The sequence below is a fragment of the Bemisia tabaci genome, chromosome 3 (assembly GCF_918797505.1).
Source record: "Bemisia tabaci chromosome 3, PGI_BMITA_v3".
NCBI lineage: Eukaryota > Metazoa > Arthropoda > Insecta > Hemiptera > Aleyrodidae > Bemisia > Bemisia tabaci.
The window spans coordinates 50,006,864-50,029,683 of NC_092795.1; the positions used below are offsets into that span (position 1 = coordinate 50,006,864).

General features: G+C 38.3%; 1 protein-coding gene and 1 long non-coding RNA gene across 2 annotated transcripts; one reads left to right on the plus strand and one right to left on the minus strand.

The window, feature by feature from the left end:
* Positions 1-8,122: 8,122 nt before the first annotated feature.
* On the minus strand, positions 8,123-13,703 carry LOC109030593 (uncharacterized). The gene is made up of 2 exons (XR_002008729.2): positions 11,150-13,703; positions 8,123-9,128 (listed from the first exon to the last, which is right to left on the minus strand). It is a non-coding gene; the product is annotated as an uncharacterized lncRNA (long non-coding RNA).
* Positions 13,704-17,462: 3,759 nt separating this feature from the next.
* On the plus strand, positions 17,463-22,118 carry dbe (KRR1 small subunit processome component homolog dbe). Its single transcript, XM_019041631.2, has 3 exons — positions 17,463-18,126; positions 19,686-19,913; positions 21,003-22,118. The coding sequence occupies exons 1-3, from the start codon at positions 17,605-17,607 to the stop codon at positions 21,252-21,254; spliced, it is 1,002 nt and encodes a 333-aa protein (XP_018897176.2). The 5' UTR covers positions 17,463-17,604; the 3' UTR covers positions 21,255-22,118.
* The last annotated feature ends 702 nt before the right edge of the window (positions 22,119-22,820 follow it).

Sequence of the window (22,820 nt, forward strand, 5' to 3'; positions counted from 1 at the left end):
GTGCAAAATTCTGAAAGTGCAACCCTCAAAAATGAAAAATGCATAGCCCAACACGGCAAAAGGAGAGTGTCGAGACTCACTTCAAAAGCGCAAATCGGCTTAATTGGGAATTTATGCGAGAAACTTCAGGCCGGCTAAGAGAATTGTCCTTTAAAAATTTCGCACTTAAACGTCGAAAGTATTTTTCTAAAAGGAGGAAAAATCCCACCAAAAACCGACTCTTTAATTTAGATAAAAGTAAACTCTACGCATCTTCCTGAAATACATTTTTCACGATTTCGAGGACCGGCAACGTTGCACAAGCAAAGTGTCATTCGGAAAATTGACGATTTTATACTATAAAAGTTAGTAATAGTTTACTTCATCGGCGCAATTGGCTCCGCTAGGTGTTACAGAAACAAGCAAAGCATTCCCAATTATTATAGTATCACTTGCAACGCGAACACTTAGCGAATTTCATTATAACGCCTGGATACAACTATTCGAGCTCTGCGGATGTCCGTTTTGTATACGCACGGATCTGAAGGCGTTTCGGCTCTCCACAGGCACTCGCCGCTTCACCCTCTGCGTAGCGCAACGCAACGGCGCGGCGCGGCGCGGCGGGTTTTACAGCATTGATGACAGAGTGCCTCCAATTCTACGTTTACACTACGACGATACGTCATAGGCACGAATAATTGCACCACAAGTATAATGCTAAGCACAGCTCTAGGTATATTAAAACTGAAACTCAAAATACTCTCTCATCCTACGCATATGCGCAACTATTCGTGCGTAGTGAATGTCTTTGTAGTGGAAACGAAGAATGGGTCAGTTGCGCAGTTGCGCTGGTCTCAGAATCGTGTTTTGATGCTCGATTCTTGTAGATCCACTAAAAATAATGAGATTCGTCCAAACAACAACTTTTTACGTTCGATATTAACCAAGTTACCGCGCTTTGAAAAATTCGATTTTTGCCGTCATCCACCGCGGTAGTGAAACCCTTGGTTTCTTCCACCTTGCTTTCATTTGTCAACTAGACACACATTCGCCCTGGTAACTCAAAGCAAAACACGAATATACTAGGGCCCACGAACGATGATCCCTGAGCCGCGGGTATTTCTTGCAAACCCTGGCAACAGCGACACCCCGGCCCGGAACGAGTCTCGAGTTCGGGGACAATGCCGAGCCGAGCCACAATCGAACCCTAATTACTTACGCGTAATTTCCAATTTCACCCTCCCGCTAGAGAAAAACCAAAATTTGTTGAAAGTTGTGTAACATTTTTTTAGCAAGTGTTTCGCTTACTCTCCTTTAAAACACGAGTAAAAAGAGGCCTCGTTTATAAAAATCGGTCAAATAGCAGCAAAGTTACAGTTCGAGATACGATGTTATATATAAAAATTGGACTTCGCTTCAAAAAGGGAAAAGAAGGAAAAAGTAAAAATTGTATATAAAAATTATATATGATTTATCTCAGAATTTTACGAGCAATTCAACCATGTAATGGACGAAGAGATTGGGGCAAAATTACAAGAAATTGATCTTTTACGAGAGGGCTTCCTATGAAGAATTTTGACCGAAGAGAGGGGTAGAATAGCAGCAGTTCGCATACAATAGCTTTTCGCGTTCACAATACCCGGTCTCGTCGATGTGCGTGCTCGACCTTGCAGCGTTGTCATTTATATGGTCCATGCGTTTATTCGCCCGATTTTTCAGGGATCATCATTCGTGGGCCCTACTATAAAAGCAAGGTGGAAAGAAACAATGGTGTCACTTCCACGGTGGATGACGTCATAAACCGACTTTTTCAAGGCGCGATATCTCGGTCAATATTGAACGTAGAAATTTGCTGTTTGGACGGATCTTATAATTTCCTGTGATCAGAGCAACTGACCCATTAAAGGCGCTCTGTCAGTTAAACTCCAGTTATACAAACCGCCACCTAGCTGATTCCAACGGTTGATGTACTTCGATGGATACTTATGGGGAAAAACGACAAAATTTAGATGCTTAAAAAAAAAACCTGATATCACGTGTGGAAGGTTTTCCGAAAAATGTCGAGAAAATTTTGAAATTTTTTATCCAATATGGGCACCATAAAAGGAATGAAACTTAGTGGAAGCTGACCTGGTCATCCTGCGACCCATGAGTACGAAATTCTCAGGATTAAAATTAGACTGGTAGAGTACTTAAAGCAGCTGTAGTACTCCTGAGGAGCCCTCGAGGCCAAGATTCTACTTCTAAGTAGATACCTACTTGTGTTCGAGGAGCATGCGGACGATCATATCCCGGAAGGTCCGACCGAATACCAAGTAGCTCGAATGATAGGCTAGATTTTTCAGGTTCAAATAATTCCCAGATAGCACAAAAATATTTAAAATATTTTTAAAATATTTTAATGTTCCCTCCATGTAAATATTTTAAAAATATTCTCTCGAAAATATTTTGAAAATATTTTAAAAATATATTAAAAATATATTAAAAATATTTTACCATTTTACCTATTAGTACCATGCGCCCTCTATCAACGATTGACGGCACTACTTGCTGCTGTATACACGTCTGTATAGTCAGCGCACTCTGTCAAGTAGATGTGGAAGTACAGTTACTGACCGTAATTGTCATACTTCTGCACATGTATTACATTTGAAACATGAATTACACAAGTATACAAGTATTGAATAGTATGAACCACTTACCTGAAGTCCTGCGACGTTTAGCAGCGTAAAATATCCGGACGCCCTCGTGTGGACTTGAACCTGGACCGCGCGCACCGCACCGTAGCCCAACACTTTGTCGCTGCGCCGCGCCACAGGGCACAGATGATGAGCGGGGTTAAAATCACGCCTGTTAGGGCTGCATGCATTAGACAGCATGCAGTGCGCGGCTCAACTTTCATCATAGCTTTGATTAACGCCGTGTTTTCTCAGGCTTTTTCCTATTATTTATTTTTTTTCATGTTATTTGTTTTTTTCGTATTATTGGCGCGTATACGTAGTATACCGCCTTTGCGATCGTTTCGACCCCCCACTCGATACAATAACCGCGTCCCTTAGTTTCTTACCGGAGAGTGACTACCGCGAACTTCTGAGATTTTCCAAAGCGTGTAAAAAGTTTACTAATCCGTCAATAATTATGATTTAAAGTTGTTTCACATTCTGGGGCTTTCTAGTTTTTGTACAATGAACACCGAGAGTCTACGTTACTTGTTTTTTTTTTTAAAAAAAACCTAAGAATGCTCAGCGCTGATTTAAAATATGCATTTATAAGCAGAAGCAAGCTAACTGATTCGAGGATGGCTGAGCAGACCGGCACTCTTCGAATGAGAATTTTACTCCTCCGTCTTGTTCAAAACGTTGCTTCGACGGATGTCCACACCCCTGTTATGCTTTTCAAAATTTGGTACCACTGCTCTGATAGCCTGGGCCAGCCAATGCACCCGTAAGTGCAATCTGTGATGAGCCTCGAGACTCTTTAGACCATTTGCTAAACGTGGCTCATACAGGAATCCACTTAGCCCTCTCTTCCCCACGCTCCTGATCACTGCGTTCGCGTCTCGAAGAACAATGGTCTTGGGCCGCCTTGGGTCTCGACCGCGCCGAGACTCTTTCCCGATTATTACGGTTGATTAACCATTTCACCGTCACGCTAGGATTCATCCAATTTTCAAACAAAATTGTTTCGCGTGTATTTAGCAATTTTTTCCTTACTCTCCGTTAAAACACGAATAAAAAGAGGCCTCATTCATAAAAATCGGCCGCATAGAAGAGAAGTTACAGTATTCGAAATCCGAAGAAATCGACGAAACCTCGATTTTTCCATATAAAAAATAAAATGAAGGGAAACAAATAAATATATAAATTACAATTAAATATAATTGACCTCAGAATTTTTCGGGATTAAAATTACTTACATATTTTATTGTTTCATGAAAAATAAATGCACCCAAAATGACTATAGCGTATTGACTTTTACATATGTGCACTCACAAAATTGATTCGTAAATTCAACGAGTGGGTACATCGACCTGGTATATCAAGTTTCTGCGATTATTTACGGCAAATCGGTAGATTTTCGGAATGTAGATTGCTTACTTTCAATTCATGAATGAGTGAAGCATGGACATGGTTGAACTTCCTTGCATGGAAAGACGTTTAAAATAACAAAATCAAGACATATTTAATGCAATTGCATTTATATCGAGTCAATTTCTTTTCAATAATATAACGGGATTTATACTACCGATGATTTGGGTATTTTAACCCCAAAATACCTTTAAATCGACTTTATCTTCTAGGAGTTCGACAGAATTTTTCCTTTCTTCGCATAAATTATTCCGTAGCACTTTTCTTCAAGAATCTGATAAGATTTTGCTTGAGGCAGATCAAAAAACTTAAATTCGTTCGAATAGCTTTCTAGATTCACAATACACGGTCTCGTCAAGGTGCGTCGTTGACCTTGCAGTGTTGGATCGTGAATTCTCTTGTTGTGCTGCTTGCCTATTTTGAAATCTCTGTAAATGAAAACTAAAGGGGTTGATATGTGCGAGTTAATGACGCGCCTTATCAACACATTGTGTTGGAGTTCACTGCTTGTTTTTTTTTTCGTGTTATTTTTTTTTCGATATCACGTAATAGGTACTTACACTAAATTTACACCGGCCGTGCCGTAATGGCATGCGAACTCTAGCGTCAGAAATAACTTACGACCCGGGAACTTATGAAAGAAGCCGCTAAACTTTAATATCTTCCGAATAAATTCCCAAATTGTTCTTTTATTGACACTGAAAGAGTTTATTCAAGTGTTTTTGTTTTGGTTTGATAAAAAAAGCACGTTAACAGTGAGAATCGGCAGCTATATCCAGACCAGGAGTTCTAGAAAACGACGGAAGTCCGGTAGCGTTTTATAATCTTTAAAACGTCATATCTCCGTTAATAATACGTTTTGAAACATGAGACACCAAAAGGCGAGGCCTTTGAATCTTGAAGAATCATCATGCCAAATTTCAACATGATCCCTTGAGTAGTTTTTTTGCTACGGGGCGAAAAGTTAAAAAGCAGCGAAAATCGGCGATTCCTAATATTTTCTGTACCTATAGTGTACCGTCTGCCGACGGTTATCGGGTTATCGCCCCGCGTGTGTGTGGTTGCTGCAGAGTCGTTTGAAGGCGTTTTCTGGTCTTACTCTGGGAGGTTTTATTTAGTTGTTCTCCTTATATTTATATTTTTAGCTTGGTGGGGAGATCTACCGATCTCCGTGATATATACTGTATTTTAGCCTTTGTTTTTATCGATTGAAAATGTCCAAGAATTTGGACGAAACGTACTCTCGGTTTTAATTTTTAATTTTGAATGTAAAAGCCTTCTTTCCCCAGATGTGTTTTTCAGTGTATTTATTTTGGGCTACGTTAGATTCACCTTTACTTACATGTATATCGACGGTGAAAGTCGGCAATCACATAACTCGTTTGCGGTGTCTGAAAATCTCCGCCTCTACATCCTTTTTCTAAAGGAGAACAAATTGACATTATTTCTTGAAGTTTTTGCAGAATTTTCTTTGCATTGATAAGAAAAATCATGACAGTTTTAAAGGGTTTCCGTTGAGTAGTTTTCCATTTAAAAAATGAAGTATGTCAGGAATTCTGCGACGTCGCAAACCGAGTTATGTGATTGCCGACTTACACCGTCGATATGTATGTAGGACATCGAAACGTCTGCGAAACATGTACTTAACTTTCAAATGGTAATAAATTTACTTAAATTTGAGTAGTATTATCTTGACTGGATAGCTCCTGCACCGTGCATTTGTAAAGGTAACAATAATTTATTTATATATACACACATAATTTTATTAGGTCCTTTTAGATGCGTATGTTAAGTTTGAAACCCCTACATTGATCCCAGGACTTCTCACAAGTGCCGTCTCATTTCTTCTTTTTTTTTAATGAAGAATTTAGTTTTTTAATTAGTAGAAAAATATGTTGCAAAGCAGAAATGTGCTCTATACATATGAAATTTGGCCGCTAGGATAAATTTTCACGTCTCACACCTCTGAAAAAAGATCCGAGGTGCATATGAGAACTAAACATTCATATTTTGAATCCAAGGAGTAGGGGGGAGGTTTCATGGTGCTCTTGGGATTGAGGCTCTGTGCTCTGCGCAATTATTGTATTTTTATTACTTTCCATCCAACTCAAATAGGTCCTCCATAATCACGAAGGCGCAGTTGTCTTGAACAATTTTAGAAAATAATTGACAATAGATTTTTCATCTCATAGAAACTAAAGAAGGTCCTTCTTACCTTTCCCGAAATTTATTGCATTTTTTTTTAAAAAAAATAAAGTCATATATTGTTTTGATGGTGCCAGCAAGGAGCCTTGGGATCTACTTTAGAGTTTCATACTTTACACACATACTAAAAGGTCGTAATAGAATATGGGGAAAACATCGAAAAAACTCCGCACCTAATCATATCCTCAACATGCGCTTCGGCTGATTGTACAGAGAAAGACAAGGACTGTCAATTCCACACAAATTTATTACATTTTGTGAGAATCTAAAGATCAAAAAATTGAAAAAGCCATTATTAAAATTGTACACAAAATTCTGGGAGCCATGACTTCGTAAAAAATTAACCGATTTGCAATTTCCTGAAAGAAATTTTTCTGAAAGATTTTTTGACAAAAATAGAGTTCCAAATTTTTTTAGGGGGGGGGGCAGGAAGGGGCGCCCCCCCCCCCCCCCCCCAATTGACCGATCAAACTGGTAGTTACATACGTGCAGGTTCATGCAACTTTGATTAAAATAATTAAAAGAGAAGTTACAAATATGTGATTCTATGCAACTTTGGTAAAAGCCCTAATAGAAAAGAGATGTTACATGAAAAGCATGCGCAAGTTCATTTCATTGAAAAAAAAGAAAATATTAGTCTTAACAGAGAGTAGGTATTAGAAGAACAACGTTTTTGCCAGCATGAATCAAATTATAGGTGAATATTAGCCATGTTTATTTTTATTAGCCACAATCGGTTGCTTAAAATTACATACATGTAACTTGTCATTTTCGCCACTAGAGTTAGTTGCATAAGATAACATGTCACATGTGTGTTATTCGGTTTTAAATCAATTTATTAAAACCCCATTATGCATCTAATATTTCCTGTTGTCACCTAAAAAAAGTATGACGTGTGCTGCAAATACCTATTTTTCATTGTCATACGACCACTTTTACCAACCTAAATCCTGCGCCGAAAATGCATCGCCAGAGCCGACCTACGCAGATCTAGGTTGCCAAAACAAACAGGATTTTTAACCTAATTTAGTAATACTGGAGTGGGTCCTGACACTTTTATCCAATAGAATTCAACCTTGGGCTTGCGTAGATATGCATTCAGAAACATTGTTAAATACGTTAAATTACATATATGTGTATGTATGCAACAGAGGGTTAACGTTTCTGAACAGAAGGAAAAAAGAACTTGTTCTGGGCCACTGGGTCAGTTGCGCTAGTCACAAAATCTTGTTTTAACGCTTGATTCTCATAGCTTAGCTAACAATAATAAGACCTGACCAAACAAAAACTTTCTACTTTCAATAGTTACCTAAATATCGCGCCTTGAAAAGTCAGATTTCTGATGTCATCTACTGCAGTAGTGACACCCTTGGTTTCTTTCACCTTGCCATCATCAGTCAGTGTGACGTATATTTGCACTCGTTACTCAACGTGAAACTCGGATGAAAGCATGGTGGAAGAAACCAAGAGTATCACTTCTGCGGTGGATGACATCAAAAACCTGACTTTTCATTTACCTCGGTTAATATTGAATGTAGAAAGTTGCTGTTCGGATGGATCTTGTTCTTTTTAGGTAATCTACAACGATCTAGCATCAAAGCACGATTCTGAGACCAGCGCAACTAACCCATTCTTAAAAGAGGTGCATATACCTTTTGAGAAATATTGCGTGTATAGGTTTGATTCTTCCCGCCTTCATTTAGCACTCATGTACTTACATTTGGTGATGTTTTCAGGGTCGGAGCCATAGCCGCTCCCCACACCGTATGCAGCAGGAATGATAAATGTAGTACCTAATAATATCGTACAGTATTCAACATACACTTTTGTCACTTGAAATGAAGCAGAAGAACCATTTAATAATTTTGTATTAATATAATATTATTGCATTATATTATATTGTTATAATATTGTAGTAAATATTTAATTTTAAATATTAAATTACATAAAATTCTGTTACTAAAATTCTAGTTCCATTACAAAGTCCTTTTTTTGGTATTTAGGTTCCTCAAGAGCATTATTATGGCACCAACTTTTATTTTCAGGAATGATTTGGAATTCCTGATGGTTTTAATTCGTTCAAAAATTCTATGGGATATTGAATGTTCTATTCATTTGTTGCGTTTGTTATTTTGTTGTAACTTAGATATTTTCTAGTTTCTCCTTCTAAAAATTCCAATATTTTTTTATTTATTTTATTAACGTCTTCGTTCTTGGGAGATAAAATTACAGTAGAAGTTAATTTTTCTACTTCTTTGTTAGAAAAAAGTTTATGTCATTGAGGTCATAATGGGGGTAGTTGCATGGAATTTTTGTAAAAAAAATTGGATTTTTCTAGAAAAGTTTGAGGTCAACTGAGTATTGAGGTAATTTTTAAAAAAAATTTCCGGTCACCAAAACTTTGAGAAAAAGCTCTTCAAAGTCAAAAGCTCCATTAATTAAATTCACACCATACATTTCTATTTAATTTGCTGATCAAAACATATTCTTGCCAATTCCGAAAAGCCAAGTGCTGCTGCTGTTACTTCTGGCATTAATATCTTCGTCTGTTAATTCCTCTTCACCTTGCTGCACCTTGTTTCGCTCCTTCTGTTCGTGGTTTCAGATCTTTAATACTAGGGATGGTCATCAAGTAGCACTTTGTTATCCTTTTAATTACGAACTCTTCAGTTGTGAATTTTTACCTACCTTGTCTTTACCAACATTTTTTGGCATGGTATCACAATTTGAACACACCGCATTCGAGTGGTTTTCATCTTCGATTAATGCGCAATTCGTCCAACTGAAATGGTCGGTGATTTAGTATCTTGGAGGAATCGTTGATTGACAACATCTTTCCTTTCTTGGTGTCCAGACCTTTAAATCAAAAACGAAAACTTAAAAAAAAAAAACCATCAATGCGTCCTTAAGACTCAAGACAACGAATCACCAAAGAACGAAGATTGGATTTTATGATCAAGGGTCAGTGAACGCAAGTCATGCAAATACAGACAGATGGATTTGACAGTCAGGTTGATCTACAAAGACTGGATACCCAAAACCAAGGGACGGGGGCTGGAATACCTAACCCTAGTATTCTTCTCCGATAAGACAGTGACCGGGGCTTTCAGAAACAAACATTCGCAGATCAGGTAGTGGAATTAGGACTGGCGCTGGCTTGAGGAATAGGGCAGAGAGACAGGGCGTGAGTTCATTCAAATGCAAAACTGGTAGTGGGAAGTATCAAAATTAACAGGAAGATGCGAAGGGCAGAGGAGATGGTTCATGTTTATTTGATTCTCAAGGTAAAAGGTATCCAAATGGGCAGTTAATTGTACGCGGTGAGGAGAGAGACTGGACATTGGTTCATTTAAATGAGATGCTTGGGGTGCAAGGTATACACATAGGCAGGTACAAGAGGAGAACAAAGAGATCTGACGTTGATGCATTTTAATGCAATGCTAGGGGTGAAAAGTATCCAAAGAGGCAGGCACATGTGGAGGGTACAGGGACATGACATGTGTTCATTCATATGCGGTGGGCGATGTGAGAGGTATACAAATGGGCCTGGGCATTACATCGGGGGGTTTAGGGGCGGAGTTATCTTCTTTCTTCTTCTATACTATAAGCTCCAAGACCTCCTAATTTTGCGAAACTGGTTACGCTTAGTTCCAGCGTTCTACCGGGCCGATTTTCATGATTTTTGCGGCAATCGACGGGCAATTGTCTCTAGATAAGCCAACTCTTTTCGGATTTTCAAAATATGGCCCAGGTTTTTTTATATTACGTGGTAAAGTTGCGAATTCTCCCATTTAAACAATGTAAATTTATACTTTTTGTCATAGTTCGTTTGAGCGTTCTACCGGGCCGATTTCCATGATTTTTGCGTAAATCGACAGGTAATAGGCCCTAGATGAGCCCGCTGTAATCAGATTTTGGAAAAAGGACCCAGGTTTTTTTAAAATCACGTTATAAAAGTGAGTGAGTTTACAGAATGCTCCGGTACTGCTACCGCTATGCGCGGGAGGATGCGCAGTGGTCGAGGAGGTTGCGCAGTAGCTGTGTAGCCTGCGCATCAGCTCTACACTTATGTACACAAGATTCGCGCCGATTAATTCTCGTCGGGCGATGGCCGAGTCGTCTAAGACGTGAAATGCGTAGGCTTGGAACTCGGTGTGGGTTCGATCCCCGACTCAAGAAAAACTTGATTATTACCTGACTATCATTGTTCATTGTTTTACTGCAATATTTCATCAAGCAGTCATTCCAAAACGCGTCCTTTTAATTTTAAAGTAATTTTAAGTAAAGTTTAAAATTAAAGTATACCTCATATCGCAATTTTTTAGGGGAAAAATAAAGCCAACACTGATAGGAGGGTAAAAATGGGGCCGCGAAGCGGCCCATTGATGGCGCGGAGCACCTTCAGGGGGTTGGGCCGCGTAGCGGCCAGGGGGCGTAGCCCCCTAGTTACCTACTATTGCGCTGAACTGTCGTCCGAGTAAATCGAAGCGTGATCCGGTAACCATGTTATCACCATCTCATGATCGGCGCGGCGCGGCGCGCGGTATTGCCAGAACTTGCAAAAATACGTGACATCTTACCCAAGCTATACGGCGTTTTTCATTCTCGGTGATTAATATTGGCATCGATCGTTATTCTTTTCATCACCGGTGGGTTTAGCTTTGGATTTTGGTGAAAATTTTTCGTTCATATGTAGCTGAGTATACCTAGTCCTTAGATTGAGCAATTCCTAAGAAAAAATCAAAAAGTTTAAAGGAAAATCGAGCTCAGCTTTAAGAGATCAATGAGTGAAGAAAAGCGTCTTATTGTTGCTCCAGCGAAAACAAGTACCATGCCATCCCAGCAGAACGGTAAGTTTTAATAATGGTTTTACCTACCGCACGAAGTCTTTAAAAAATATATAGAAACTACCCACAAAAAAACTTGAAGCAAAGAAAAAGCGCAACGTGCCGCACATGAGACACGGGTATCGATGGAAGGACCCGAAGTGACGTGTGTCGTCGAAGCTTATATAGTCGAATAGATAACATCAAAATATAACGCTTCGGAGTTGTATAATCGCAGTATTAAGAGATAATTAACAGTTAATGCTCATTGTACACTGGTGATATGAAACAAGTTAACTGAGAATGAGTCATAATTTGAATTTTGGTAGAGCGAGACTATACATATTGAGTGCGACTGAAACAGAGAATGAGACGAAGGAAATTCCTGGTACCTACCTATAGCTTAATCCCCTGATGTGTCCTGAAATGTAGACGTTCTCTGAACGGGTATTTTCAGGTTTTCGGATTTTTGGACCCCTAGGCACAGTCTGTAGAGAACATTCATCCTCCTAAATATAGTCTCCTCATTGAAAAGGAGTCTAGTGGCGGGTAAACCCCCCATGCCCTACAAAACGGCATCCAGGGGAGCCACTCTCGGTATTATTTGCAACTGTGATTCCATTCAAGGTAAATCTACCTTGAAAGTGAACAATAAGCATCAAGATATCGAACAAATTTTGTCATAAAATACTGGTTTCCCTTAAATGTTTTGGATGGGACAAATCCATCACGTCTTGAGGAAGGTTTCAGGACATTTTTGTCAGGACGTTACACGTACACCTCGCTGCAGCACAATAAAAGCATAAGATGTAAAAGAAAAAATTAAAGTGCTTTGGAAATCATTAAATTTGACACGGAACCACCAATATTTAAAAAACACACATTATATTATTTTTCTCCTTTGATAAATTGATGCATATTTTTTCCCATCAATTTAAATGAGAATAATCAATGCAGAGTGTGCTAACATTTCAAAATCATGAGTTAAAAAACGCTGACTATGCGATTTAAATATTACAAGCCGAGCAGAGCGGAGCGGCGTGCTGCCAGCGCGAGAGGCTCACTGGCGCTTACAAACCTAAGTGGATACCTACTTCAAGCATTGTGCAATGCGTGCACTGTGGCGCCTACAAACCTAAGTGGATACTTCAAGCATTGTGCAATGCGTGCACTGACGCCTACAAACCTAAGTGGAAACTTCATGCATTGCACAATGCTTGAAGTATCCACTTAGGTTTGTAGGCGCCAATGCGCGTTTCGCGCTGGCCGCATTTCATAACAGAGATGTTGCACATAGTATTTATACGAAATTGAACGTATTGAGAATAACAGGCATCCTTTAAAAGTACAGATCTTTCCTCGCAAAATAAATCAAGATACTTATTGTACACAGGAAAAATCTAAGAGCCTTTAGCTGAGGCAACTATAGAAGTTTATCCGGTTCAGGTATAACAACGTGGGAATTTCTTGAAAGATAATTAAGTCTTGTTACACCAAAGAGGTGTAGAGAGTTTTAGTGAATTTTGTCTCATAGAATTGATGCTCCCCCATTTTTACCAAAACTCTCAACTATATATTATTCCTCCGTTGGACCAAACAGACAAAAAAAAAACAAAAAAAAAAAAAAAAAAAAAAAACAAGCAAACCCTCATTCTTCCAAGACATTATATATTCTAATCCAAAAACGTCGTGAGCAATTATCGTTTGTATTTACATGTGGGCCAATTAATTTTGAGTCTCAACTGGCACGTGGACCAAAACTCCCGTGCCGAAAAAACGCGTGGACGTAAATTACTGGAAAAAACAGGTGCGCGGACAATAAATGGTTGACGAAATGTCCTAACCCTTAAGAAAATTTCTAGCTGTCTTTTTCCAGAAAATATATTTTGTGAACCCAAAAATAGCTGAATGTTCAGCTGCAGAATTATTGCATTCAATTATAGTCGAATCCAATGGGAAATTTTTGATCTAGAAGATTTGCTCTAATCCGGATTTACAGAGGAGCTGTTGTTTGGCAATGCCACGAAAATGTGCCCTCGAGAATCTGATTTTTGTATTTTGTATTTGTAACCTCGGTGTTTTACATTCATCAGTTGCGTAAGAGTTGCTATTATTTAGAAGCCACTACATTTTTTTTATATATATAACTAATTACTAGGTAGTACTCTTTATATTTTACCGGTAAAAATTGAACTCTGATCATAACCCATAGCAGAGTTTTTAAAAATAGAAATTCGATTAGAAAAATTTCTTTTGAATAAATTGCTATTTAATATTCAGAAATAAGGCAACATTTTTTCTTCTTCTTTTTTTCTATAATTTAATTGCACTTAATATGGCTTAGAAAAATCTCTATTTTTACGTGTGAACATAGATTCTTTAGCGAATAAAAGGAGGTCATATAATCGCAGCAGATGCAGTTGCATGGAGTTGGTTCCCTCCCTGTTGAACGCAGCTCGTCTTAGAAATAAATGATTGACTTGAGGTATTAATTCGACAATACCTGGAAAGAAATAACTCTTAACCTATTGTAAGAGGAAAAATAATTATTATTTTAGCCGCCGCCCGTTCATAGCATTGTACTGCCCGTGAACGCGGTTTAACATTTAAAGAGCCTCGCCAAAAAGTGGTGTTTTTTCGCCCCTTTTTTTATACCCGAGTTGGTCAACCGGACAGTGCTCAAATGAAAGCCTATGGTAAGGCAAACTTCCATGCAAAGTTTCAACTTGAAGTGACCCCTGGTTTAGGCTGTACAGCGTTGCCAATTTTCCAGTTTCATGTGCTAAAATCAAGGATATTGGACTATTAGTCCGGTGCATAAGTAGACTAGTACACCCAAGTTGGTCAACGAGACAGGGCTCAAACGAAAGCTCATGGTAAGGCAAACTTCCAGGAAAAGTTTCAACTTGAAGTGAAACCTCGTTTAGGCTGTACAGCGTTGCCAATTTTCCATTTTTATGCGCTATACTCACGAAATACTGAATCGTCATGGTTCAACAGACTATTATACCCGAGTTGGTCAACGAGACAAGGCTCAAACGAAAGCTTATGGTAAGGCAAACTTCCAGGAAAAGTTTCAACTTGAAGTGAAACCTCGTTTAGGCTGTACAGCGTTGCCAATTTTCCATTTTTATGCGCTATACTCACGAAATACTGAATCGTCATGGTTCAACAGACTAGTATACCCGAGTTGGTCAACGAGACAAGGCTCAAACGAAAGCTTATGGTAAGGCAAACTTCCAGGAAAAGTTTCAACTTGAAGTGAAACCTCGTTTAGGCTGTACAGCGTTGCCAATTTTCCATTTTTATGTGCCAAAATGAAGGAATTCGGGACTAATAGTCCAATGCATCATAATTAAACAGACTAGTGCATCGGTCTACGAGCTGAATACTACCCTGAGATCGAATAGAAGCGCAACTAAAGGCCATCGTGAACTTTTCGAAGCAGTGTTGCCAATTTATTATTAATTTTTTTAACATAAAATTAGGGTTTTTCCGAGATTTTTGGCGGAAAACGTACCTTCATGGGCTATAACTTTGATGAGTATGGGCTAAACATTACGACTCGATAGTAAATGAACGCTACAGACGGAGAAAATTGAATTCCGAACGCAATGTTGCCAAGTATATTTTAATTTCTTACAAAAATTAAAGATTTTCTCACGTGAATGCTTCGATAACGTAATTTCCAAGGCATTCATGTCATTCTGATGACTGAATATCACCATGGCATAGTACATGATTTCTGTTCAAGGCAAAAATGGAAAGTTCAGAGTAACGTTGCCAAATTGTGTACATTTATTTTACGACGAGACGCCGATATTTTTGAGCTTTTCGTGCGAATAATCGTGCTTTCAGGTTCCTTCACCATACAAGGTAGGCAAACTATTACCATACAATACTATCGGATTGATTTTTAAAAGAGAAGACGAATTTTTAAGTCTATATTACCATTTTAAGGCATTTTTACGATAAAATGATGAGTTTTTCAGCTCCAATTTGAAGATATTTTTGAGAAGCAAAACGTGATTTTAGTGGTTTTCTCTTTTTGGGAGGCGTCTCGTCGTAAAATAAATGTACACAATTTGGCAACGTTACTCTGAACTTTCCATTTTTGCCTTGAACAGAAATCATGTACTATGCCATGGTGATATTCAGTCATCAGAATGACATGAATGCCTTGGAAATTACGTTATCGAAGCATTCACGTGAGAAAATCTTTAATTTTTGTAAGAAATTAAAATATACTTGGCAACATTGCGTTCGGAATTCAATTTTCTCCGTCTGTAGCGTTCATTTACTATCGAGTCGTAATGTTTAGCCCATACTCATCAAAGTTATAGCCCATGAAGGTACGTTTTCCGCCAAAAATCTCGGAAAAACCCTAATTTTATGTTAAAAAAATTAATAATAAATTGGCAACACTGCTTCGAAAAGTTCACGATGGCCTTTAGTTGCGCTTCTATTCGATCTCAGGGTAGTATTCAGCTCGTAGACCGATGCACTAGTCTGTTTAATTATGATGCATTGGACTATTAGTCCCGAATTCCTTCATTTTGGCACATAAAAATGGAAAATTGGCAACGCTGTACAGCCTAAACGAGGTTTCACTTCAAGTTGAAACTTTTCCCGGAAGTTTGCCTTACCATAAGCTTTCGTTTGAGCCTTGTCTCGTTGACCAACTCGGGTATACTAGTCTGTTGAACCATGACGATTCAGTATTTCGTGAGTATAGCGCATAAAAATGGAAAATTGGCAACGCTGTACAGCCTAAACGAGGTTTCACTTCAAGTTGAAACTTTTCCTGGAAGTTTGCCTTACCATGAGCTTTCGTTTGAGCCCTGTCCCGTTGACCAACTTGGGTGTACTAGTCTACTTATGCACCGGACTAATAGTCCAATCTCCTTGATTTTAGCACATGAAAACTGGAAAATTGCATCGCTGTACAGCCTAAAACCAGGGGCAGGCCCGCCACAAGGGGGGGGGAATACTGGGTCCTTGGTACCGGGGCCCGGGTCCTGGAGGGGCCCGTGACGCAGGTGACAAACCACTACGAATTCATGTGTAAACCCTTGTCTCGTAGGGAAAAGTGAAAAAATTACCCTAAAAATTCCGCAAAAGGTGAATAAAGTTTCAAAAACACGCTAGGGCACTATAAAATTTTTCTTACTTTTTTAGAGATTTTCAAGATTTTGAGTATATGTAGAATGATATTTTCAGTAACTGTGTTTCATTTTCTTCCGTTGTCGGATGCTAAGAGGCTCCTTTCTGGGCATCCTCGACTTCAATGGCTTAACTCCCTTGCCATAGACGTACGAAAGGGGAGTCCAGGGGGGCCCGGCTCCCCATAGAATTGAAAATTATTATCTGCCCCCTCAAAAAAAAATTTATAGATGTTTTGAATGCAACAATTCGAAAGTTTTTGGTGCTGAAAGTAAACAAAAAGGCGTAATTATTCTGCAGAAATTGATGGAAAATCTCCATCATAAGAGCTTCATAATGCGTCCAAATAGATTTAAAATTTCAAAAATTTCCCGGGGGAGGCCCCCCAGACCCCCCCCCCCCCCCTGTGCTAGGGGCCCGGGCCAGATAAATTGGTACCAGGCCCGAGATGGGATATGGCGGGCCTGACCAGGTGTCACTTCAGTTTGAAACTTTGCATGGAAGTTTGCCTTACCATAGGCTTTCATTGAGCACAGTCCGTTGACCAACTCGGTATAAAAAAAAAAGGGCGAAACATGGCGAGGCTCTTTATAGACGCTATTAGTGCGACGTCATCATAGGGATTCTCCATTATATCGAATTGGATCCAAACAATAACATTGGCATAACCTCTTTCAATGCTACCAGTGCGAAAAAAATCGATATATATCGCTTTTCTGTGACGTTGCACTAATAGCGTCTATTGAGCGATGTACCAGCACTGCCAACTTTTCGTACGCAGGCTGTATATTGACTTCTCGGCTTATGAGCCTAAAAACTGTCCGAAAAGCTGAAAAAATAAATTATTTTCAGTTTTTTAATCGAGGTTTGTTTTAAAATCTAAAAACCAAATAGGAAACACTCTTATTAAGAAATTAAAGATCGCAAAATTGCGTATTTTCGCATGCTTAGACTGCTTAACTTGTAAATAAAGTAGCTGTTGCCGGTTGAGATTTAATTATTTTACTCATAATTAGTGCTCTCTGAACTAATTTTAAAATTAGGGCGATATATGGATTATTGCATAAATTCTAAATTTTTGCAAAATGAGCTTCCTAGTAGTACTGGACAAGCAACGAGGTTTATTTCTTGATCATATTATTTCCAGTTTTATAGATGTGGATTAAGTGGATAATCAGGCAACAGCCACATTTGCCAATTCAGCATTGTCAACATAGCCATAACCTCAACTTTCGCTCGTGGAAGTATAATTGCCATACAACGTGGTTTGTTTCAATTAATTCAATTTTTAATCCTTTTTATGAGTGTTTTTGAAAAGTGTTATATGTGCAGTTAACGTGAAAATGTCCAGTGACACGGTTATTGATAATGCTTGGTCTATGAAAATTCCAGAATTCAAGCCTGAAGACAACCCTCATGGCCTCCTTGAAGAGAGCAGTTTCAGTATTCTATTTCCAAAGTACAGAGAACAGTATCTCAGGAAATGTTGGCCTCTTGTAGAAAAAGCTTTAGAAGCTCACAATATCAAGTGTGAAATGGATGTGTTGGAGGGTAGTTTAACCGTCAAAACAACGCGGAAGACATGGGATCCATACATAATTCTCAAAGCGCGTGACATGATCAAACTTCTCTCTCGTAGTGTACCATTTGAACAGGCTGTGAAAATTTTGCAGGATGAAATAGGTTGTGATATAATTAAAATTAAATCCTTTGTACGGAACAAAGAAAAATTTATCAAGAGGCGGCAGCGAATCATCGGTCCAAATGGTTGTACGCTAAAGTCAATAGAGCTTCTAACAAATTGTTATGTTTTAGTACAAGGTCAAACAGTATCTGCGCTAGGACCTCACAAAGGACTATTGCAGGTTTGTGCTTATAATTCATAGATCAATCAATTCTTTGTCCATGCCTATTCTTAGTAGTTCTTGATTTATGCCACTTTACGCCAACTCTGTGTTAGTGACTGGATCTGACAAAACTGGGTCAGTCTGCTTTTGCAGAAACAGGTATCTTTTAACCCAAACTAGAATTTTGCCACTGATTATTTAACTGAACTCTGCCAACCATAAACACACATTGCAGATCCAAGTGTGAAGAAGAGCCAAATGTAGTTGGACCGCGTTTAGCTGAATGTAGTTGGACCGCGTTTAGCCGAAAGGAACTAAGCCACATCAGCTATCGCCAAATTTTATTGGGCAATTCTGTTTTTTACAAGAGAACGTTTAAGCGTCTGGCTAGAGTCTGGAGGAGAGAACATAACAGCAATGAACATGTCCGAGAGATAACGGGCGTTGAGGGGACAATTGTGCACGATATCATGACCAAGCAATTAGTATTGTATGGGCATGTGCAGAGGATGGCTGATACTAGGTCGCCAAAGAAGGTGTTGGAGTGGGTCCCTCCAGGTCGGAGACCGACAGGGCTTCCAGCCAATCGGTGGGCAGAGGGCTTCCGTGAAGAGATAGAGCCAGCTTCCAAGGGATCTCTACCATGATAGATTCCTGTGGCGAGTAGACGTCGCAGAGTGCCCTAGAAAAGCATAGCCCTAGAGCGCAGTAAGAGCAACTCATACATACATTCGTTTAAGCGGATTTCTTTGAAAATTTAAAGAAAGTTGCTTCATACTACGCAGAATATTTACTGAAATTTGCACGAAAATCAGCACAACTGTCCTCATGTAAAAAATTAAGTAGCACACTTAAATTTGACAATATCTGATGTGGCTTGGTTCCTTTCTGGTCAGTGCGTTCCAGTTCATTTGTACCATTATCACGGCAAAATCCTGCCCCATTTCAAAAAAAGAGAATTGGCAGTTATGATTTTTTCTGACCAAGAGGTGGAAATCGGTACTGGTATCATTTGAATTCTTGATCTAGAGATCGTTAATAATGTTATTCCTTTTGGAGACCTGCACAAGAATACAAATCAAACAACGGTTAACTCACTTACATGTAAAATGTTTATAATCAGTGAGCCAGCGCTGCCTCCAGCATTGCGCTGAGAATGCCCAAGGGACAGCAGGCAAAGCACATTCGCTAGGTATCAAAATTTGACAAGCAAGTGAGTGAAATGTTGTTTGATCTTGAGATCGTTGTACAAGCTCTCTAAATGTGAGCATTTTCCATAGCGAAGCCACCCACCCCTTTTGTAGTATTAGTTATCTTCTTTTAACTCTACAGTAGGTTGTGGCAGTCAGCAGACTCCTGTGGAGTGTAATCTGGTGTTTTTTCACGTGTTTCAACACATTCCTTACCTACAACAGCTCACACAAAACAGTCCCTCAACTTTGTTGACTTACATAAATGTAGAAAAAATATCTCAGCGCAAGCAGTCCCTGTGTCCTACCATCTGCGGCTAGATTTATTGTGCATACTAAATTGAAACTCTTTATATTTAATGAGGAAATTACTGGTTTATGTTACAGGTACGAAAAATTGTGGAGGACACTATGAAAAATGTCCATCCTATCTACAATATTAAAGCCCTTATGATAAAGAAAGAGCTGATGAAGGACCCTAAGCTGAAAAATGAAGACTGGACACGCTTTTTACCAAAGTTCCAGTCCAAAAATACAAGTAAGCGAAAACAGCCCAAAGTCAAGAAGCAAAAGAAGCAATACACTCCATTCCCGCCCCCGCAGCCTGAAAGCAAGGTAATGATCTGTCCGGTAACTTTGGTTCTCGAATATTTAATGGTAAAAAATGTATAATGATCTGTGTTCTATCATCTCGATTTCGATACTTCATCAGTTCATGAAGTTAAAAATAGAATCTTGATTCGTATAATGTGAGGAAGACGTTTCTAAGGAAGTATCATGTTTGTGAAAAGCGCTTTCTTGCATTCTTTGGTCTGGTACCTCATCTTTGGATCTGTCTGTCTCTGTAAACATTATTCTTAAGTTTTGAGGAATAAATATGTGGCCAAGTCCAAATACAGAGCAGCTGCGTTCTTTCATGAAAAATCTGCTGGAATCGAGATGTACCAGGAAAGAGCACTAATCAAATCTAATCGTGGGCTGCAAAACTCTGCTTGTTTTACCTCTGGTATTTTACCCTTTTCATAAGGGAGAAAGACTGGTAGAGATTGGTATCTCTTGCTGTTTATACCCTGCCTAGGTGGGGACAGTAGCACCTGTAAAATGATTTTCATTTGCTTTTAAGCACAATAAAAAAGTAGGGGAATTAAGTGCCCTTGCCATGAAGCCGTTTTGAACTACAGTATATATTTGAAAGTAGCATACTCAGTGTGTCTTTTTAAAGCAGGTAAACTGCTCGTAATGATAAAACTAGAATATAATCTTTCTGGAAATGCACTATTTGTATTATGATATCAAATCAGGTAAGCATTAAAGTGTTAAAATTACAGCAAAGCTTGGATGGTCTGTCTTAGCTCAGTGCTTCTTTCAGCCGTTAAATAAGTATATTCTTAAAGTTCATTGCACAAGTGAGAATGAGCAGGGTCAAAGTGTGAAAGCAAGTGAACAAAAAATTCATTGACCTTCAACCAAATTTTCTCAAAATCTAAGCCTGCCAGAAAGTAAGTAGACAGGTGTAAAAATGGCTGAAAAGGTAATAGTAAGTGACAACCTAAACCTGCAACTCAAGTTTTCCAGAGGTGCAATTAGGATTTTAAAATTTCAGGAGTCTGCACATAATTCAACTGTACTTTAAAATTTGAAAATTGAGGCCCTGCCAAAATGAGGTATAGTTCTCTCTTCTAATATTGTTTTTTTCTCTTTCAGGTGGATAAAATGCTGGCATCTGGTGAGTACTTCCTTAAAGAGGACGAGAGGAAGTACAAGAAAGCAAGTGAAAAGAAGGAGAAAGAAATCGAAGCAGACAAGCGACGACAGGCAAAGAGGAATCAGGCATTCGTCCCACCGGAGGAGGCACCAGCTCAGAAACGGAAGAAGGAAAGTAGTGATGTGGATCTGGATGCACTAAAGGCCAAAGTGAACAAAGCACAAAAGAAGAAAAAGTTCAAAGCAGCATGAAGAAATTTTGCATAATAAACTTTATCAAAAATACTTCAGCTTTACCTTAAAATATCAGGTGATATGATGTTCTCCAGACTCACTAACTGAGCTGATTATCCCTGATGCTTCATTGAGTCATTAATATGAATTCTTCAGTTATAAAATGGAATGCACTGTCAACGGAGTTTTTCCTTTCATCTTCTCAGTTAATCTTCTACTCTCTCCAATGGATTTCATAGGGTTTAAAGCCTGCAATCCTTTACCATGAGATTGAGTAAAATTTTGGATGATCGGCCATGATTTATTTCTTCAGTTTTAGATTTAAAATACTGTTTCATTGGCAGTTTTTCACTTTTGCATTGTTAAAACTCCCTGGCTGCTCCTAACTTAGACAGTATTTAAATGAAAGTCTTTCAAATTTTAAAACTAGTTTTTGAATGATGAATATAAGTAACTTGCAAAATTGTTGTGAAGATGGTGTTGTTTTTCTCTTATTTAATTTCTTTTGAACTGAAGTAAGTAGATTAGGAATTAATTTAGTGAATCTCAGATTTCTCATGTTGATTTCAGCTTGCTTGAACATGTATACACATGAAAACTTTTACATTATCGTCAAAATCTAGCATTACCCTTAATGGAAAACACTGAGAAGAATTCGTCAAAGGCTTTATTTCATGAGACTTAAGAAAGAGGAATTGGTCTTGCACCTAATTTTTTTGAGTAAGTGTTGCAAAAAAGAGAAAGGAAAATTTGTTGTGTTATTTATTTCACCACTTTTCCATTTTCTTTTTCTATGTGTGAAAGTACAACATCAATATTTTTATAATTTTATTGTGGTTGACTTAATTTCTATTGTAAATACATTTGTAAATGATCAATCAATATGGAAGTTTTTTTTTTCGCTAATGCTCTCACTTTTTCATAATATAATGTAATTGACAACAAAATGTCTCATAAAGTTGAGAGAATCAACTGTCTGGAAGCTTTTGTATGATTTGAAAGGTAGATTGCATGCAAAAAAGGTTTTTTAAGATATAACAAAATTTGACTAGCATGTGTGTATGTGATGTTGGGTAATGGTTAAAAGTCTGAAGCAATTTCGTCATAGGAACTGCAAATGGAGTCACTGATGAAATTAAAAATGCCTGAAATTTTACAGCACTAGCTGTGTAAGCTGCACAATTCTTAGGTGATGTGTTGACAGTGAAAATTTCAGCTATTGCGCTGTGCCGATTAAAAATAGTATTGGTGATTCCATTTGTAGCCCCCAAAATAATTAGTAATTTAAAAGCACACCTTACTAATGGATCTACCTCTGTTGAGTTATAAATTTCAACTCAAGTGATAAGAAAAAAATGAGAGATACCTTCACATTCATAATCTTTTAGGCTTAAAAACTGTTAAGTCCAAATGTTTTTTCTCCTGAAAAATGCAAACAACACGATATGATGATTTTGTGCAAACATCTGAATGAAAAATGCAAATCTACTGAAAAATTAATTTAATTAGTACATTGTGTTGACCTTTTCACAAAACCCAACATGTTCCAGTAAGTCGTAGAGGCCTTTTCGGAAAATGCATAGG

Bases quoted from the DNA above. Each gene is read 5' to 3' on its own strand.
- dbe (XM_019041631.2), top strand. From the start codon at position 17,605: ATGTCCAGTGACACGGTTATTGATAATGCTTGGTCTATGAAAATTCCA. The intron at 18,127-19,685 runs GTTTGTGCTTAT...TTTATGTTACAG, and splicing joins CTCACAAAGGACTATTGCAG to GTACGAAAAATTGTGGAGGA. The intron at 19,914-21,002 runs GTAATGATCTGT...TTTCTCTTTCAG, and splicing joins CCCCGCAGCCTGAAAGCAAG to GTGGATAAAATGCTGGCATC.